Source organism: Adiantum capillus-veneris, chromosome 10 (genome assembly GCF_014529385.1).
Source record: "Adiantum capillus-veneris isolate H3 chromosome 10, ASM1452938v2, whole genome shotgun sequence".
Classification (NCBI taxonomy): domain Eukaryota; kingdom Viridiplantae; phylum Streptophyta; class Polypodiopsida; order Polypodiales; family Pteridaceae; genus Adiantum; species Adiantum capillus-veneris.
The window spans coordinates 94,766,203-94,785,213 of NC_140940.1; the positions used below are offsets into that span (position 1 = coordinate 94,766,203).

A 19,011-nucleotide genomic window follows, 5' to 3' on the forward strand; every position below is an offset into this window, starting at 1 on the left:
TTATCTGGCGGCAGAGTCTTCTCTTGCTGACGTTGGTAACTCTTTTTTTAGTGAGGGGCATGTGGTGCTTTTATAGCTCCTTGGCCACGGCGCGAATAGTTGCTCGTGTAGAGATCGCAGCCGTTTTTTTTTTTTTTTTTTTTTTTGCGCTGCTCTATCCGAAATAGGGAGAGAGAATTCGCTGGCTGGTTTTGTTGCTTTATTTTCTAAGTGGCTGCCCACTTATTAAGTGGACGGTCGGCATATTTTAAAATTGGTCTGAACCTGCCAAAAGACTCAATAAAACTTTATAAGTTAAAAACAATGCCTTTCACAACACTTCCCAGACATCCCTGGATGCAACCACATGCACGAATGCAATGCAAACATAGATTCCTTGCGGGATAGCGTCTGCTCTTCCCGGAAAACTCGTTAAAATATTCCGCTTTTTAAGAAAATCTTCTCAGAACCCATCTTTATTCTTGTGCTTGCGTCTTTACACGTATTCCTCTTTTCCAGTTCGGATTTTCTCTCGACTATGGATATCCCCTTTCCGATGCACCCGTCACCCACCTTGTGACGCATCAGGAATACCCATCACCTAGTCCTTTCCTACCGAACTTACGGTACAATCTCCTTCACGATGCTCTATGTCACCCATCCTATGATGCATCAAAGATGTCCGTTCTTGGATGGTCGGATACTTCTTCCCGATGCTCCCTTTCATCCATCCGATGTGACGCATTAGAAGTACCCGTTCTTGGTGGCCTTACAGATGTTCCCGTTCACAGTGCTCCCGTCATTACTTTGAATGACGCACTAGGAATACTCTGTACTCGGATGTCTCCAGTGAGAAAAACCCTCACTTAAAATTCCAATAATTCATTTAGAATTATTTTTCCTTGGTGTGACCAAGGGAGAAAACCCTCTCACTTATAAATCCAATAATTCATTTAGAAGTATTTTTTTGTCAGATAAAGCCAATTTAGCAACATCCCTCTCACTTATAAACAATTGTCCTCAACTGTAGAGGTACAACTGAATTGCTGGGAGAAACCGGAAAGATTCCAAATCTTGCTCAATGGTGAGTTGAGCTGGTCCTTTCTCAAAAGAGAACTTAAAAATTAAATTAAACAGAAATTCAAAAATTCAATAATTCAATACTTACCTTACCGGTTCATGTCATTCCTCTAGTACCTCGAGGATATCCTTCACCAATCATCAAACTTACGAGCCATGTAAGAACTCGTCATTCGCATCTTTCCAACAGATCGTAAGTTTCCTCATCCGAGAATCTACTAACTCAAGTCTACCTTCTCAATCTGAGAAGAATAATCCTTCTTGAAATCAATCTAGGTATCTGTCCTTGCGCATAATGCTGCGCTGTTAGTCTTGAGGGTATTAAACCTGTGGTGTCCTCCCACATAGGGAATGCCCAAGTCATAGAGCATTAAGCTCGATGTCTTTCTTTCACAATTTGCGATCACCTTAAAGAAGGTTCTTGTTCTGGGCCGTCGCTCAACGTAGGCGGACGGTTCCAATCCGAAGATTCCTTGTGCATGGTGGCACTTCCTTCCAATCTTTTCCTCCTGCGAGTTATTACCACCGGCAGTGTTTTCCAGACGCCCATTAGAGTCTCTTTCTTACAGAATCATAAAAAATGATTCACCTTGCGAGCATCAATGACGCCTTGCAAAATCTCAGCCAGATAGGATTCTAGCCAGATAGGATTCAAACCCGGTTCACAATAGAGCGAACCCTCTTTGATTCTCAGGGATGTTCTCCCATATGTAATTCTTACCATTTTGAAACGGTTGGCGAATTATATTCTTACGAACAGAATAGTTCGAATTTATTCCAACAGCATGTAAATGGTACTCGACCTGCTCATAGAGAAACATATACCACAACCAAAAGTTGCTACTGTAATGGTAAAAGCACATAGCGTACTCAATGATCAAGACTTGCCCTCTCACTGAAAGTTTGAGGGTCTTCTATACAAAAACTCAGGAGCTAGATTGAATTCCCTCACTCCAAACTTTCTCCGGATAGCAATGTATCCTTCGAGGAGAGGTAACAGAAATTCGTTGTTTCTGTGTTCAATGGTCTTGTCCCATTGCGGGGATTGTATTCTATGTACACTAAGGTGTATCCTTTCAGCTTTAATTGCTGAATCCACCATCTTCTGCATAGTATCTTGCAGATGCGTTTACAAAATTCTGGCAAAAGTCCTTCGTTAAATTTGTTCATGTTTTCTTCCTCAGAGAGAATCAAGAATGGAGCTACCTTGGCAAGAGTGAACCACTACTTGCTTTGACTCGCTCGTTTCCTATTGGGCAACCAATCCCAATCTTCTTGAGTGCCTTCCTCAAAGCGTAGAGGGAAAAAAAAAAATTTGTCCGAAAATTCAGCCTTCAATTGAATCCAAGTCTTGTTGTAAGTTCCTTGCAGAGCCTTGGTATACCACCAAGTACTTGCAATCCCCTTGAGGTGTTTCGTCACATGCCTCACCTTTGACGCTTCTCAGAAATTGCCGTTTGCAAAGGCAACTTCATACTGTTGAATGAAAGCGGTAGCTTTTGGGACATCTTCCCTTCCGTCAAAAGTATCAAGCTTGACTGGAGGGTTCTGAGGTCTAAAGACCTTCTTCATATCCTTCCCGAAATGACGGGATTTCTTGGCTATGGTTCTCGATTGATGTTCATGGATATCTTCTGGATTCTGAAGTATCTTGAGCATCATGGTCTTGTCATCTTCTCAGAGAATCCCAAGTCTTGTGTCGACTTTCTTGCAAAGAGGAAAGGAAAAAAAAAAAAAAATCCCAACTTTGCATGCTTTTCCTGCAGGACTTAGGGTTCTGCTTGCTAACTTCTCTCTTGGCTTGTCATGACTTCTTCCCGTATCTTCCCAAAGTCGTCCTTCTTTATAGAGAAAGAGAGGAGACCATTGTCACGTGACACATCCCAACCCTATGTGTCCGTGGATAAGCTACACCACAGCAGGGTTCAGTCAGTCCAGTCAAGTCTAGATTAGCAGTGATCTGGCACTTTTGTGAGTCTATTCGTAGACCGTGCATGCCCAGTCACTGAGTGCAGATGCATATCCTGTGGTTGCACACAACATGATTATCAGTATTCCCTTTAGAATCTATCAGATTCAGTTAGGGGAATTTTCCAGTGCATTTAGCCTATTTTCCTTTTTTTGGTTATTTTCACTTATTATTTTTAAGTGACTTTCCAATTTTGCTGAGTTAATATATAAGCAAACCCAAGTTAGCACTAAATGGCAGAAGAGGCAGTAGGAGCTTCTCGCTCAACAGGCAACTTCTCAGCAGTACCCCCTCAGCACCTTGGCGTTTTTGGACTCCCAACCTCGCCATATCCTCAGAACCTCCTAGCGTTTTTGGATACACATCAGCCTAGCGTTTTCTCTTGTAGTTACCGCCGGCAACACCAGATCCCCAGCGTCCCCCCTCCCCCCCCGCTTTGCATCATCGTCATCACCTTCAACCTGGTAGCGTTTTTGCCTTTCCTCATCAGTACCAGATTCCAAGGCGTTTTCAGCCCATGCTTGATCGCCCTCATTCCCCAAGTCTTCTAGCGTTTGCAGATCTACCGGGTTTGCAGCAGAAGTGCCAAGGGACCTAGCGTTTTTACTAACGCTCAGCCATGCATCAGCGTTTTTGAGTTTCAGCCCCAACCTGCCGCAGATACATAGCGTTTTTCAGCATTAGACATAGTAGCAAAGTAACCCCTTGAAGCATTGCAGAGATCCACCATTTTCAGCCCTTAAAACGCAGCCAAAACAGTCAATTTCAGCCACCGAAACAGTCCCGAAATTCAGCAGTTAGAAGATCTCAGATTTCAGCCATCAAGTCGTCGTCGTCATCACCGTCGTCGTCATCGGCATAATTCAAGTTGCATCAGTCCATTGCATACGCATTGTACCACTTTGTGCAATCAAAAAGTAGACCACCCTCGCCGACGAGAGTGGGGCCTTCGTAGGAGGGTTTTACAACAGTCTCTGGTGTCGTATCTCTCTTCTTTCTCTATCTCTCAGTCTCACACACTTGCACGCACATTGTCCATTCACTTTGTTCGTGATCATAGCACTTTCCACTAAGGAACGGAAGGCTCTCCCTTCCATAAGAACTAAAAGGAACCTTTCGGAGCACTCATCTTGAGCAAAGCGCAAACAATCATTCCGCTGCACCTAACATTGGTATCAGAGCTTGGCAGTGTTCTGTATCACTCAAGGAAAGAACCACAAGAACCACAAGAATTTTTTGTGCTTGTTGAGGTCGCACGAACCCAAGTTCGCTTGGACGCAAGGTTGTAAGGTACGTAGTATTCGGTACGTGTTCGGTATGTACTGTACGTTGTACCGTATGGATTGGGCCATAAGGTACGTAAAATTCGTGGTTTATTTTTTAAAAGCTAAAAATACAGAGAATTTCAAATTTATATACAACCTATCTAGTTTAAAAACACTGCACAATACTTAAACATAGTCACAACTTTCCAAAAACACTTAAAATCACCCCACAAGTTAAGTAATCTCTAGAATCGAGTCCAGACCACATGGCATAGTGTAAGTCAAAAGTACATAACTGAATGCTGAATCCTGATACAAAAATAACATAGTCACTCAATGAAGAGTCTGGGTGGCTCAAGCAACAAAATAAAAAGCATAAATGAGTCATGACAAATGTCCAAGTCCCAAGACCCAAAGCACTGGGCAATCACTACTACTCAAAATCATCATCAGAGGCTGATGAAGACTCAGAGAGCATGTCTCCATCTGTCAAGACATTGCCCTCATCATCATAATCGGGCTCTCTCTCCTCTGGCACAGATGCTAGGGGTGCATCACGCTCATCTGGATCATCAGCCTCTGAACTCTGGGTGTGGATGAGTCGAACAGCCTCATTGGCTCGTTTACGAGCAAGCCGAACGGGTAACTTTCCTCTGCGAATGCTCTCTCTGTGTGCAACCTCTGGATCTGCAGCAGCAATGCGAAGAGGAATACTGTAAGCTCGAGAGCAAGATCTAGTGACCCGACGATCCACGCTCTCTAGCTCCCTGTGCAACTCTCGAAGGATCTCCTCCTGCTCATCTCTAATCCGTGCATCGATCTCCTCCGCAGTAGGATCTGCCACCATCTTCAACTCTGTGGGATCCACCTACAATGACAAGACAAAACATAGTCCATGATTCAACACTGTCTTTTGATCATTGACTTGTTTTCATAAATGTGCATGTAAATCTCACCTGCTTGGGTGTCCCCAAGGCATGAAAGCTGCGCACAGGCCGCATGTTAGCACGGCAATAAACCAATCTCTCTAACTGCTTGGTGCTAAGACGATTGCGGATCTTCGTGTGAATAAGAGAGTATGCACTCCAGAATCCTACAGCAATTCAAATAGCGAACACTCATGGGTCACAAGTGTCACGTGTGACAATATAGATTCATCATGCCATAAATATAAATTATAATTTAGACTTCAGTATTCACCTGAGAAAGGATGCGCAATGCAAGGTGACACAACTTGGGAAGGCCCTGGCGTCCATAGTTCTGCCACCATGTTAAAGGAAGCTTGGTAGCTTCCTTTCTCAATGCTACGGACCGCACAAAGGTGGGTCCTAAACTGTTCATGTAGCTACTCATCTCTGAATCCAGAATCAATTGCTCATCCTCATCGTATATAATGTTCAGATATTCAGAGCGTAGTGTGAGCAATGAAGCCTCCTCAAACAATTCTTGGCTCTTGTAGAGAGGATGGAGAATTGCAGCCATCCCATGGATGGGACGACGCATGAACTGCCATCGAGTCTCTACAATAGCCAAAATATCATCACGACTGCAAACAAAATAGTCACAGTAAGTATGTGTTTTGAAAAATTATAAATAGACATGTCACATGAGGACATTAGAGCACTTTGTAGTTTGTACTTACCGATCCTGTGTCAATGAGGTACATCCAGAAATGTGTGTCTTCATCTGCATAAACAGATGATACACCAACCCAAGTGTAGAGCCCTCCATGTCTGTGACCCGTAGTAGTACATACAATGGCTGTAGAGCCACTGCCAAGGACTGCACCTGTGTCCAGAAGGTCTCATCGAGAACCTTTCTTTGAATGTACTTGGTCGCCTCTGACTGAGCGTGGTGCATCAATCTCCACTTTGGATCCACAACTGTCTGCAACAGTGGATCTCTCAATCTGAACAGCCTCTGAAGCACCAGATGCATGTATGCAAATCTGGTCTTCGAGGGACGCACCATGTCTACTATGCTGTGGCTCCTGAAGATTGCCAAGGCCTGGTGTTTTTTGCGGAAAAAAGTGGTAATGTGCAGTGCATGGTTTCCACACAATGTGCTTGAACTTAGCCTCCACCATATCCCCCATGGCCTTGCAATTGGAGGCATTATCAGTGACCACCTACAATGAGTCATGACACGATATTAAATGAAGTGTGGACATTATTACGTTGGACAATGTATGCAAAATTCAAATGTGCATGCCACATGGTCAGGAATCAGTATCTACCTGCACGACGTTCTTCTCCCCAACCTCCTTGATGGCCTAGCGAATATGTTTGAAGATGAACTCCGCAGAAATGCGTTCTCCAGCTTTCCCTGCATCCACGGCTCGTAAGAAGTATGTGCCCAAGCAGGAGGAAACAAGGATATTGATAATGTGGCGCCTCCGCGTGTCACTCCACCCATCAGAAAGAATAGTGCATCCAAATTGTTGCCACCCAACCTTCACTGGAGTCAATGCTCGGTCTATGATCTCTTTTTGGTTGTCAAGCATGGTAGTGCGCATCTTTTGGTAGTCAAGACCATTCCAGGAATCTGTAGCACCAACCTGTGAAATAGCTTTACCATCCTCTTCCATTGATCAGTCTTCAACACATTGAATGCAATGTTGCACTCTATGAGAGTCCGCGCAATCTCCATCTCTGCAACTTTCTGTCGCTCTTTTACCCATGAATCACTGTGTACACGTGATGGCAATGTGGTTTGCCTTGGGCCACGTACACACTCAACCCCACCTGCACTTGCTGTTGAAGCACTAGCACCCTCATCCTCAGCCTGTGAAACACGAGCTCTCTTTCTACTAGTGCCTGCAAATGATGGCGCTGCAGACGCAGAGCCGCCAATATCTCCAAGTAATGCATCTTGCAAGGCATCCTCTGCTGCTGTTGCTGTTGCACGTGCTCCCCCTGACTGTGACGATGCAGTAGAACCTGGAGGAAAATGCTCCAAAATCAAGGCATCCCTCAATGCTTGCGGGATAGTCTCGCAACCCCCACAATGTCCAGTGGTGCCAATACCAGTGAGGTGCTTCAAAACCCTGGTAATTGTACTGGTCATCTGCTCTCCGCAGTACTTGCACACCCAAGTGCGAGTCCCTGAACCTGCTTGGCCTCCTGTGTTGACAACTCTCAGGACATTGGTGTGCTCGGCCCAAAGAGGATTAGGTCGACGAGGCATGATAACTCTGCAACACAATTAACGCAAACTTCAAAGTTGAATACAAAACTTACAATCTTTCGCGAGGTCACGACTCTAGAGTGCCTCCTTCAGGCTTGCTGACTCCAAACACAAAGGGAGGGAGGGAGGGAGAACCTTATCGGCGGCGTTCCACACTTCCTTTGTCTCTGTGCAGACACTGTGCAGACTCTTGAGACTGAGTTCTAACTTCTGCTACTCTGTAATGTGGTAATAAGATAGGTTGGCTTATAAAAAGGCTCGCCCAAAGAGTCCGACCAGGCGGATAAGCAATCGACGGCCGAAATTTTTTTTTTAAAGCCATGCACGTACGGAATCGTACGGTACGTACGGATTCCGTACGGAAGTACCGTACGGATTCCGTACGGAAGGCAGCCGGACGTACGTACGGAAACAACTATGCTTGGACGTGTCGATTCCTTATCGTGTTTTGTTGAAGAGTGACAGGAATCCCAAGAAAGAAGGGCTTGTCCAGTCTCCCCTTGTGTCTCTTTTCACTCATTGAGAGCGGACCGTGCACTTAGCGGCCGGCCAATCGACGTGAGGTGGGAAAAAGCAATCTTGGTGTGAGCGCAAGGCCGCCAAGGGGTGTGCCTGCAGAAAGGAGTAGAACTCGGGTGAAAAGAAGATCCTTCTCCAACGCGATTTGCAAGCGAAAGAAACCTCAAGAACCTCAAGACCCCAAGAACCCAAGAACCAAGTCCCTCAAGAACCCAAGTTCCTTGTGAACTTAAGAACCAAAGATCATAGTACATGGTCGTCACCCGAAGCGGAATGGATACTTCGCATACAGGTGATGAGCATGAGAGAGGCGGTGAAGATTTTTCCCCACCTGGAGACTTTTTCGACCCTCTCCCTTCTCCATGTACGCCACGAGTTGCACTCACTCCTATGGAGATGATGGTCAAGTCGATGTTGGACATGATGGCACAACAACAAGAAACGAATCGAGTTGCATTGGCACAACTCGCCAGCAAAGCAGAACAACAAGAAGCTAGGGACCGTGAGCGCGACGACAGAATTGCAAGAATTGCCGCAGAACAAGAAGCCATGGACCGCGAGCGCGATGAAAGAAACGCCACACATCCCGCACAACAGGAAGACAAGCGCCTTGCTTTAGAATGTGAGCGCGACGCAAGAAAAGAAAGAAAAGAACTAAGGAAGGAGGAAGCGGCAGCACGAGCCGCGGCCTTGGAGGCCGAGTGTGAAGCTCGAAGGGAGCTACGCACTCGAGAATTACTTGCCCAAGTCCTAGCCTCGAAGACCGAACCACCCAAAGATCGTGGGAGTTCATCAAGTGGCGCAAGCCACGGCGCGGATTCCAACCATCCAGTCACAGAGAAGTTTACTTTCAGTAAGGATGACGGTAAGATGTATGCTACGGTTATTTATTCTTGGTTGCATCAATTTAATGCTTATTTTGCGACAACTAAGAAGACAGGAAATAGCAAAGTTTTGATGCCAGCTATGTACCTTGCCGGTGATGCCATCAATTGGTACCACGCATGGCAAGAGGCACAGCTAGCCGCGCACCTAGAGGCAGGCGACGGATTCACGCCCCTTTCCTTCGACTAGGCTGATTTCCAAGTCAAGCTCAAGGCGCGGTTTATGCCACCTTAGTACCTCGCACGATTGAAGGACGATTGGCGCGCTCTCAAGCAAAATGGTATGCCGGTTATGTCTTTTTCTAATCGTGTTTTGCAGCTAGGTATCCAATTACGCATGTCGGATGATGAACGCAAAGAGGCATTCCTTTTTGGATTAGACGACTATATCAAGTTCGATGTAAAAGTCTTCGATCCAATCGATCTCAGCAAGGCGGTAGCGATTGCTCTCGCACAGGAGATGAAGCACAACAAGGGAAAGCCTAAGGAGAACAAGACTTCCACAAGTATCTCACAGACTTCTCAGAACGGTAAGAATGGTAAGAATAATAACTCTGCTAACCAATCTTCCAACAGTCTCTTATCAAAGAATTCTTCCAATGAATCTAAGGGTAACGCTAATACAATTGCTAAACCTAAGCTTACTCCAGATGAAAAGGTAGCACAAGGAATTGTAGGAGGATACATCACGTTGGAAGAACAAAGTACTTATTCTAAGGAAGGTCATTGTTTTCATTGTCACATTAAGGGTCACATAAAAAGAACATGTCCTAAGCTTGAATCAAATGAATCTAAAGAACCCACAGCACCCACTTCCTCTGTCAATGCAATGAATGATAACACGAGTGTGTCCCAAGTTTCTCAGGACCCTCCCATTGATGAATCTCTCATTAAATGTTATGGTCGTACGTCGGGGCACCGATTTGTCATATTGTTTGACCCAGGTAGTATGCATGATGTGATCAGTTCCTCTTGTTGAGAGAGCCCGCCTCGAGGTTAGTCCGAGATCTCCTATCAAGGTCTCTGGCTTTCGTCTTGGTATGGACGCTCTCATCACGGAGGAGTGCCTTGATGTGTTGTTTGCAATTCAACAGACTACCTTCACTAGAAGATTTGTTGTTTCTCCTCTCTCAGGATGTGATATGATTTTGGGCATTCGATGGTTTCGTGAGACAAACGCTCTCATTGATTTTGAGGCTGACACTTTAACTCTCAATGCCAAGAGTGATTCTCCTACTGTCTTTCATGGAGAGGACATTGCTCCTCCATCTCTCATTGCTAATATGCAGGACAAGGTTGAAAGGATTCGGGAGAAGGAGACTCTCTCAATCTCTTTTTCTCCACAGCATGACACACAGGATTTGCATGATTATGAGAAGCATGATGATTTGAAGGATAATGATTTGCATGATGATTTGGATGACAATGACAAGCATGATGATTTGCAGGATCAAGATGTGATTTCTCACAAGGATGATGTGTTAGTGGATGCTTTTTCTAGCGAAACTAATCTCGTTGTAGATTCGATCAGTCACGAAGAACCGATCTTGGATTTCGAGTCGAGGTCCAAAGAACCCCCACAGGACGATTCGATCATTCTGGAAGAACCGATCTTGGCTCTCGAGCCTAGGTCCAAAGAACCCTCACAGGAAGTATTATGTGTTCGCATGATTGATATGCACGCATTGTTCAAGTGTTTCATTTGTGATCGTTTCCTGTATTTTAGTCAGCGTCTTTATGTGATCCCTTTTACTAGGCATGACATATTGTATGTTGAGTACGTTTCTCTCATGGATGAGTACGAATGTATGCGGATTTGTTATGAAAAGCTGAAAAGTATGCATTCAAGGAAGTCACATTCCCTATCTCTTCCTTGGCACGACACATTTGAAGAAAGAGCACATGATAGTATGAGCACCAAGCGTGGGCATTTCCATTGTGATTTGCCACAGTTGATTTATTTCGATCAAACAGAAAAGATTTGATCTCTTTGTTTTCATGTGTTTGATGAACGGGTTGTCACTCCGTCTCTATGTTCATCTACATTGCATACACAATCTTTAGAGAAGACAAGATTTTTTTCCTTCACTTTACATGGAATGGGTATGCTCATGGTTTTGTGTTGGAGATGGTTTCAGGCATTTTCAGCCATGGAGATTCTTGAAGACGAAAGAAACAGGTCTCTAGACGAGGTTGAAGCAAGGAAGGAGCCACAGAAGACTTTGTGTCGCTTTCGGCGTGGCCCAAAGAAGCAAGATTGCAGACCTTTATGAAGTTCAAGTACCGCACGACCCACACATCAGAGTGGGCCGGCGAAGAGTCCCTTCCAGGATTCCGGATGCTATTGGCGATCCCCCTCCACGCCATACAGTTCGGTACCAGTACCTCACTTTGAAAAGGAGGGGATGTCACGTGACACATCCCAACCCTATGTGTCCTTCGACAAGCTACACCACAGCAGGGTTCAGTCAGTCCAGTCAAGTCTAGATTAGTAGTGATCTAGCACTTTTGTGAGTCTATTCGTAGACCGTGCATGCCCACTCACTAAGTGTAGATGCATATCCTCTGGTTGCACACAGCATGATCATTAGTATTCCCTTCAGAATCCATCAGATTCAGTCAGGGGAATTTTCCAGTGCATTTAGCCTATTTTCCTATGTTTGGTTATTTTCACTTATTATTTTTAAGTGACTTTCCAACAAAAGTAGGTAGGGCACTTTTGCTGAGTTAATATATAAGCAAACCCAAGTTAGCACTAAATGGCAGAAGAGGTAGCAGGAGCTTCCCGCTCAACAGGCAACTTCTCAGTAGTACCCCCTCAGCACCTTGGCGTTTTTGGACTCCCAACCTCGCCATACCCTCAGAACCTCCTAGCGTTTTTGGATACACACATCAGCCCAGCTTTTTCTCTTGCAGTTACCGCCGGCAACACCAGATCCTCAGCGTCCCCCCCCCCCCCCCCCCCTTGCATCATCGCCATCACCTTCAGCCTGGTAGCATTTTTGCTTTTCCTCATCAATACCAGATTCCAAGGCGTTTTCAGCCCATGCTTGATCGCCCTCATCCCCCAAGTCTTCTAGCGTTTGCAGACCTACCCGGTTTGCAGCAGAAGTGCCAAGGGACCTAGCGTTTTTACTAACGCTCAGTCATGCATCAGTGTTTTTGAGTTTCAGCCCCAACCTGCTGCATATACACATCGTTTTCAGCATTAGACATAGTAGCAAAGTAACCCCTTGAAGCATTGCAGCGATTCACCATTTTCAGCCCTTAAAATGCAGCCAAAACAGTCAATTTCAGCCACCGAAACAATCCCGAAATTCAGCAGTTAGAAGATCTCAGATTTCAGCCATCAAGTCGTCGTCGTCATCACCGTCGTCGTCATCAGCATAATCGTGTCTAGTGCGTCAGTACTTAGAGTCAGTGTCTACTTAATCAGTTTATGGCCTCTATTTGCTTTGCAGGCATAATTAGGGCGATTACAATTCTTTCAAGAGGGGGGTATGTCACAAAATGATGACGTGGCGCACACACACCCTCATAAAATGCGCTGACAAGCTGTACAAACTGTCCATGTGGCACCAGTACGGAATCCTGTAAAATGCGCTGGCTACTGAGGTGGGAGGGTCGTACGGATTTCCGTAATTTTCATTGCCTGCTTTTTGGGACAGATTTTAGACCATATACTTTTGGGAACTATTTGCTTTTGAGTTTGAAGCTTTTGGGGCTCTTCTTTTAGCATCCCTTGTAAACTTTATAAGAGCCCCTGGGGCCTCACTATGCAGAGCATCTGGACGTAGAGTCTGAGAGCAGAGGTTCCTCGGGAGTTGTACTTCGCAATGATTAATGATAAAGAAATACCGAAAGGGGCGTCAAACTTTGGGGCCAATACCTTTAACACACTTGGATACTCCAAGTCAAGAATCTACCGCGACACGACAGGAATAGATTGCAAAACAGTTCACAATTTGATTTGACACTGGCCCGGCGGAGTTCCGTGCCAAGAGATATTGGCCCCAAAGACTGGCACCCCTTTCGGTATTTTTTTTATATTAAATCTGTGCTCAAAGTACACGGGAGTGGTTGGGTCTCACTCTCAGACTTTGCGTCTAGATGCTCTGAGAAGTGGGAGCCCAAACCACACTTATAAAGAGTTATAAGGGATGCCAAAAGCAAAGCCCCAAAAGCTGCCCATTAAAAATAGGCTTACAAATAAAACAAGGCTTTCAAAAGCTTCTAAAATAAAACAATTTAATCAAAAGCTTTTTAGGCCTTGCGTAGCATTTGCGTAGAGCAAGATTCTATGTTCTTTTTGTACACTGCCTGCCAGCGCTTTTTGCGGAAGGGTTCGTACGCTGCTGCCACATGGTTGTTGTACAGATTTCCCTGATTTCCGGGGCAGTTCCACGTCAGCATTTCAGCCAGCTTTCTCGGGGCGGGGTGTGTGTGTGTACAGGTCAACCACGTCACCAGTTTGTGACATACCCCCTTCTTGAAAGCATTGTTATCGCCCTCGATTACGCTTGCAAAACAGACAGAAGCCATAAATTGTCTTAGCAGAATACTGATTGTTAGTACCGACGCACTAGGAACACACATCTAGCACATGTACCAATCGACAATCACATCACACGACATCACAGGACATCACTTGACATCACAGGACATCACATGACAAATCACATTCAAAATTCATTCGGATCTCAGACCATGATTTATCGGCAATGTATTTTGCAATTGCATCTAGATCCACTCAGGACCTCTTAGATGCCCGATTGACTAATTCCTATTGCAACCATGTCTGTCGAGATCGTTCAGACCAAAATGCTGCAGTCATTTCGTCTATAAGTTCCTGCACTTAAGCAAGTCAAGAACAAATTAATATCATATTATCGGGAATTACAGTTCATAAAGTCATACAGCAGAATACTGTCAGCTCACAGTATCCATGAAACTCAAAGAGACATCAATGACTTTAGTATCAAAAATCGAGGCAATCTGTTGACAAAGGAGCGGAGCAACTCTCCTCTTGTGCATACCCGTTGCACTAGATTCCGCCCAAGCTTAGTTTGTGGTTCCATTTAGAATAGACTATGCTAATTCAAATGCTTCAAGGTAAAGATTCACAATGTGAGGAGTATCTGCTAGGTCCTCCTCCTCCATCCACTTCCATCCAATGCAGGATAGTTCTTGAATTTAACCAAGAATTGCCTTATCACTTTACCCTAATCTTTCTGTCTTTATGTGCCAATATCTGTTCTGGAACAAGGATCTCCTCGTTTTCTTCCACTTCGGGTTGCTCATCAGGCTCCCCATCTTTGGGCACATTGCCTTTAAAAGGCTTCAAGAGACTCACATGAAAAGCATTGTGAATTCTCCAAGTATCGGGCAGCTTCAGTCGAAAGTAGACATCATTTATCTTTTCGGAGATCTGGAAAGGTCCGTAGTATCGCATACTAAGCTTTGGAAAAAGCCTCTCCTTTCTCTTTTTCTTTTTCAGGCGTGCCTTCTCAAAACATAAGAGCACCCAATCGTTCTCCTTCAATTTCAAATCACGACGATGGTGATGTGCTGCCTTTTTCTGTCTTTCTTGAGATTTTTGCAAAGCCTCGCGGACCTTGGCAAAAGCCGTGTCCAAGTCACGTGTGTACTCGTCGGCTTCAAAAATCTTATCTTTTGTGCTTAGGAAGGGTGGAACCTTCGTAGCACCTTCAATAATCTCAAATGGTGCCTTCCCTGTCGAAGAGTGTATCGTGTTATTGTAGGCAAATTCCACCAAAGGTAAATACTTTTCCCATTGAGTCTTCCGATCCGAGATGTAAGACTTCAATAAATCCGGTACCACTGAATTTGCAATCTCTGATTGCCCGTCAATCTGCGGGTGGAACGATGTCGAGAATTGCAACCGCGTGCCAAAGTTCTCTCAAATAGCCTTCCAAAACAAACTCGTGAATCTGGGGTCCCTGTCGGAGACAATCGTCTCAGGCATGCCATGTAATCTGAAGATCTGGGCCACAAACAGTCTCGCTAAGTAATCCAGCTTGATTGTTTTCTTCACTGGAATGAAATGAGCTTGCTTGTTAAATCAGTCTATAATAGTCCAGATACAATCGTGACCACTCTTACCATCCTGACCACTCTGTGTTCTCGGGGGATCAAAAATGAAATCCATTGCAATACTTTCCTAGGGGCGGGTGGTTATGGGTAAAGGGTGTAACAATCCCTGTGCTTTATGCCTGGACCAAGGCAGTGCCAAGCACGACATCTTTTTTCAACAACCTCTGACCAACAATATAATTGTGAATTTTCCTGTTACAGACTTGGACACCCCAAGTCGGAAATCTGGCACGACACACAAGAGAATCACTTAAAACACTTCACAGACTTTATCACTATTAAATAGAGTTGACACGGCCCGACGTAGTTCCGTGCCGAGAGGTATTGGACCCAAAGTCTGGCGCCCCTTTCGGTATTTATTTTTATATTAATGCTTGAGCAAAGTTACAAATCCGAGGGTCCTCTCTGGCAAAATTTGAGAGAGAAAGTACTCCCTAAGTACATATTTATAGGCCCATGGCCTTCAAACTCAAAAGCAAGTACAAGAAAAGCTTAAAACTCAAAAGCTTTTGGCTCAAAAGCTGCCAGTGGAAAACGCAGAAATCCGTACTATTCTGCCACGTCAGCATAACAACGTAAAATCCAGGTTTCTGTACTGCCACGTCATCATTTTGTGACATTTTGTGCCCATGTCAGCATCTTGCGTAGAGCCACATGCCTTCAAGATGCATGCGTAGGTGATTGCATCTGGAGAGAGGCCCTCGCTTCGCATCCGCTGAAAACAGACTAGAGCTTTCTGGGCTTGCCCTTGGGGTGGCAAATCTTGCAATCAGTGCATTCCAAGAGTCCACACTCTGGACAGGAAGCTCCTCGAGCACTTGCGTAGAGCCACATGCCTTCAAGATGTAAGTATAGCCTTCAGGATGAAAGTATGGGTGACTGAATTTGGAGAGATACACTTGCTTTGCATCCACTGGAAATAGCGTAGAGCTTTTTGGCGTTGCTCTTGTTGCACACATCCCACAATCAGTGCATTCCAAGAGGCGACATTCTGGACAGGAAGCTCCTCAAGCACTTTTTGTGCTTTCTCAAGCTCTCCACATTTGGCATACATATTGAACAAGGCAATGCCAAGCACAATATAATTGTGCCTCCCCAAGCACTTTTTGTGCTTTCTCAAGCGCTCCACATTTGGCATACCTATAGACCAAGGCAATGCCAAACACATCTGTTTTCCACAGCCTCTGATTAACAATATAATTGTGCCCATATCAGCATCTTGCATAGAGCCACATGCCTTCAAGATAAATGTTGATTGCATCTGGAGAGAGGAGCTGAAGCTTTGCTTTCTCTCACAGTACAGAACAAGGTGTCGAAGCCTGTTTGCTGGGCGTTTGTATGTGAGAATCATATGTGTGGCCCATGAGTTACTACTGCTGCATCGTTGCTTCTGCTGAGTGAGGTCTTCTCAAGCGCTCCACATTTGTCATACATATCGACCAAGGCAATGCCAAGCACAACATCTGTTTTCAACAGCCTCTGACTAACGATATAATTGTGCCCATATCAGCATCTTGCGTGGAGCCACAAAGATACATGCGCAGGTGATTACTTTGTTGCATCTGGAGAGAGGAGCTGTAGCTTTAAGGCTTTCTCTCAGTGTAGAGAATAAGGTGTCGAAGCATGCTTTGCGGCTGTCTTGCATGCAATGCTGAAGTATCTTCTGATCCAAACATGATGCACGTGCAATGTGGGTGTGCAGAGTTTGTTGCTTCGCTGATTCTTGGATGGCGATGACAACATCCAAACCCTGATACATCCAAGAGAGGCTCAATAGGTGATCTGCTGATGACTTTGATGAAGAGCTACAACAATCATCAGCAGAAGTGTTGGTGAGTGTTTCCAGCATCTTTGAGAGATCCATTCAAAACGAGGGGCTGCGATTAGCGCTGCCTGCGATTAGAAAAGCGCGAGCTGTTAAAAATAATTATGCAACCGTTACAAAATCCTGGCCACATGGACGAACGTCCTGCGAGATTTTTGAATTCCTATATGCTAACGAAGTAAACAAAAAAAGACTTGCCCAGTGTTTTCTCTTTCTCTGTGCATGGAGCGATCTCACCAGATTCAGTCATGTCTCTTGTTTTTCTTTGTAATGCTGGTGTCAACGAGAACATTTACATACATAGCAGAGTCTAGAATGGTGCTTGAGTGCATAGATTTTGTTGCCGTGTGACAAGTGGCCAGATAGTTTTTGTAAGTTGCATGGGTCACTTAAGATACTAAATTTTGTGGACATGGTGCAGGCAAAGGATCTAGAGGTGAAGATTTGTGGCCTGAAAGATACTCGGCATGTACCAACGGAGACTGAAAAGGAGTTGGAAAATCGACTTGCACAATTGACAGATCACCTCATCCAAAAACAAGCTCAGGTTTATTCGTGTTTCTATTCGGTGTCACCTCTTTTATGTCTATATTCATTCTTGCTGTCTGTTTCTTGATTGCTTGGTGAAACGCTTTCTTCTTATTAGTTCTGTCTTTTCACAGGTTGAGGCTCTTTCGTCAGAAAAAGCTACCCTTTTGTTTCGTCTTGAGGTAAAAGTTCAACTTGAGTTCATACTCTCTAGAGAGAGTAATGGAAGTAAGGGGGGGAAAAGAGGAGGAAAGGGGGGCATATTTTGTGGAAAAGTAACTGACATTGTCCTTATAAGAAACACCTTTTTGTCCTGGTGCTCCATTGTCATGTTTCTTTGTAGGTGTTTGGCTCTGTTATTGCTATTGACTTTGTTGATGTCTTGCGTAGAAGATAGTCTTCAGGATATGCTTAGATGCTTATGCTTTGCCTGTTTGGGACAAAGGATTCAAGAGAAACCACATTGAACCTCCAATGTTTTATGCCTGGTTTTATGCTAGTCTGGATCGAATTAAAGCTGAGTTTTTTTCGGGGGGGGGGGGGGGGGGGTCTGAGGATTACGCTCAAACAATGCATCTTGTAACTCTTGGTATAAAACCAAGGAGTATGAGAGCTTGGCTGTAGTGTCCATCATCTTCTCCCTCTTATCTCTTTCTTCCTCAAGTCCCTAATTGCTTTTGCTTGCTGGGCATTGAATTCAAAGCACAATCCATGTGGCTTTTTTTATTGGCTTTTTTTTTTTAATAATTCAGTTAATTAGCCATCATCAAGCAGGAAAGAGTTACATTTTGGATTTTTTAACAGACTTTAACCCAAACAATTGAAGAAGAGAGAGCTCTAGCATCCAGAAACAAACATGGCCGAAGGAACTCGAATTGGGAGTCCAACTATTATGATATGGAATACGGTCTAGGCAGGTCCTATGATTCAAAGGTGAAGCCCTTTGCTTATGAACATGGAGAGTCTTCTGCAACAGCTACTATCATGAATAGCATCCCTTTTTCTCCTGTATTACGTCAGTTGAACGGTTTTATCTCGGCGGGAATATTCTATCTCCGGAAGCATCGCTGGGCTCAAGCTTTGATTGTCATGTATATTGTTGTTTTGCATATATGGGTTTGGTTTGTTGTGTTTATGAACCCCAAACCTGCTCAAACACTTGCTTTACGAGAGCTTGGCTTACCCAAGAATGTCAGTGAATTAAAGAATGGCTCTAATGTTATAAATCTGCTTTAGTATGTCAATGTCTGTGCACATCTGAAAACAATGAAGTGCGTAGTCTATTCCTTTGTGAACCTTATACCATGTTGTGGGTGATCATGTATATCTTACCATATGCTAACTTTATCATGATGACAGTAGTAAACCTACCTATGTTGAAATCAGCACATCCCACAAGCTCTTCATCGTGCAAGGATACTTGGATTATTCTTCCTTGCGGTATGACTGCGTCCGCTTCTTGTGCATGTTTTTCTCTTGAAGAAAGGTTTTTTTGTTCGTACTTTACTCGTCTATTTGTGTGTGATAGACTCGAGAAAGAAAATTGTGAAGGGATATTGATATGGAAATTAGGGCGATGTGATGGTCAGCACCTCTCTGTATAGTTGTTCCTTTGATTGTATTTTTGCCTGAGGTTGAAGGTCACTTGTGGCCAGCTTGAGT

The 19,011-nt window shown here is 44.5% G+C and overlaps 1 protein-coding gene across 1 annotated transcript in view; it reads left to right on the forward strand.

Moving 5' to 3' along the window:
- Positions 1 to 18,593, forward strand: part of LOC147449280 (uncharacterized) — a 77,470-nt gene extending 58,877 nt beyond the window's left edge. Inside the window, exons 8-10 of the mRNA XM_086521773.1 lie at positions 17,243 to 17,368; positions 17,484 to 17,531; positions 18,154 to 18,593. Coding sequence (XP_086377899.1) covers positions 17,243 to 17,368; positions 17,484 to 17,531; positions 18,154 to 18,585 — 606 coding nt within the window. The 3' untranslated portion in view covers positions 18,586 to 18,593. The remainder of the gene's footprint in view (positions 1 to 17,242; positions 17,369 to 17,483; positions 17,532 to 18,153) is intronic.
- Positions 18,594 to 19,011: the final 418 nt, after the last annotated feature.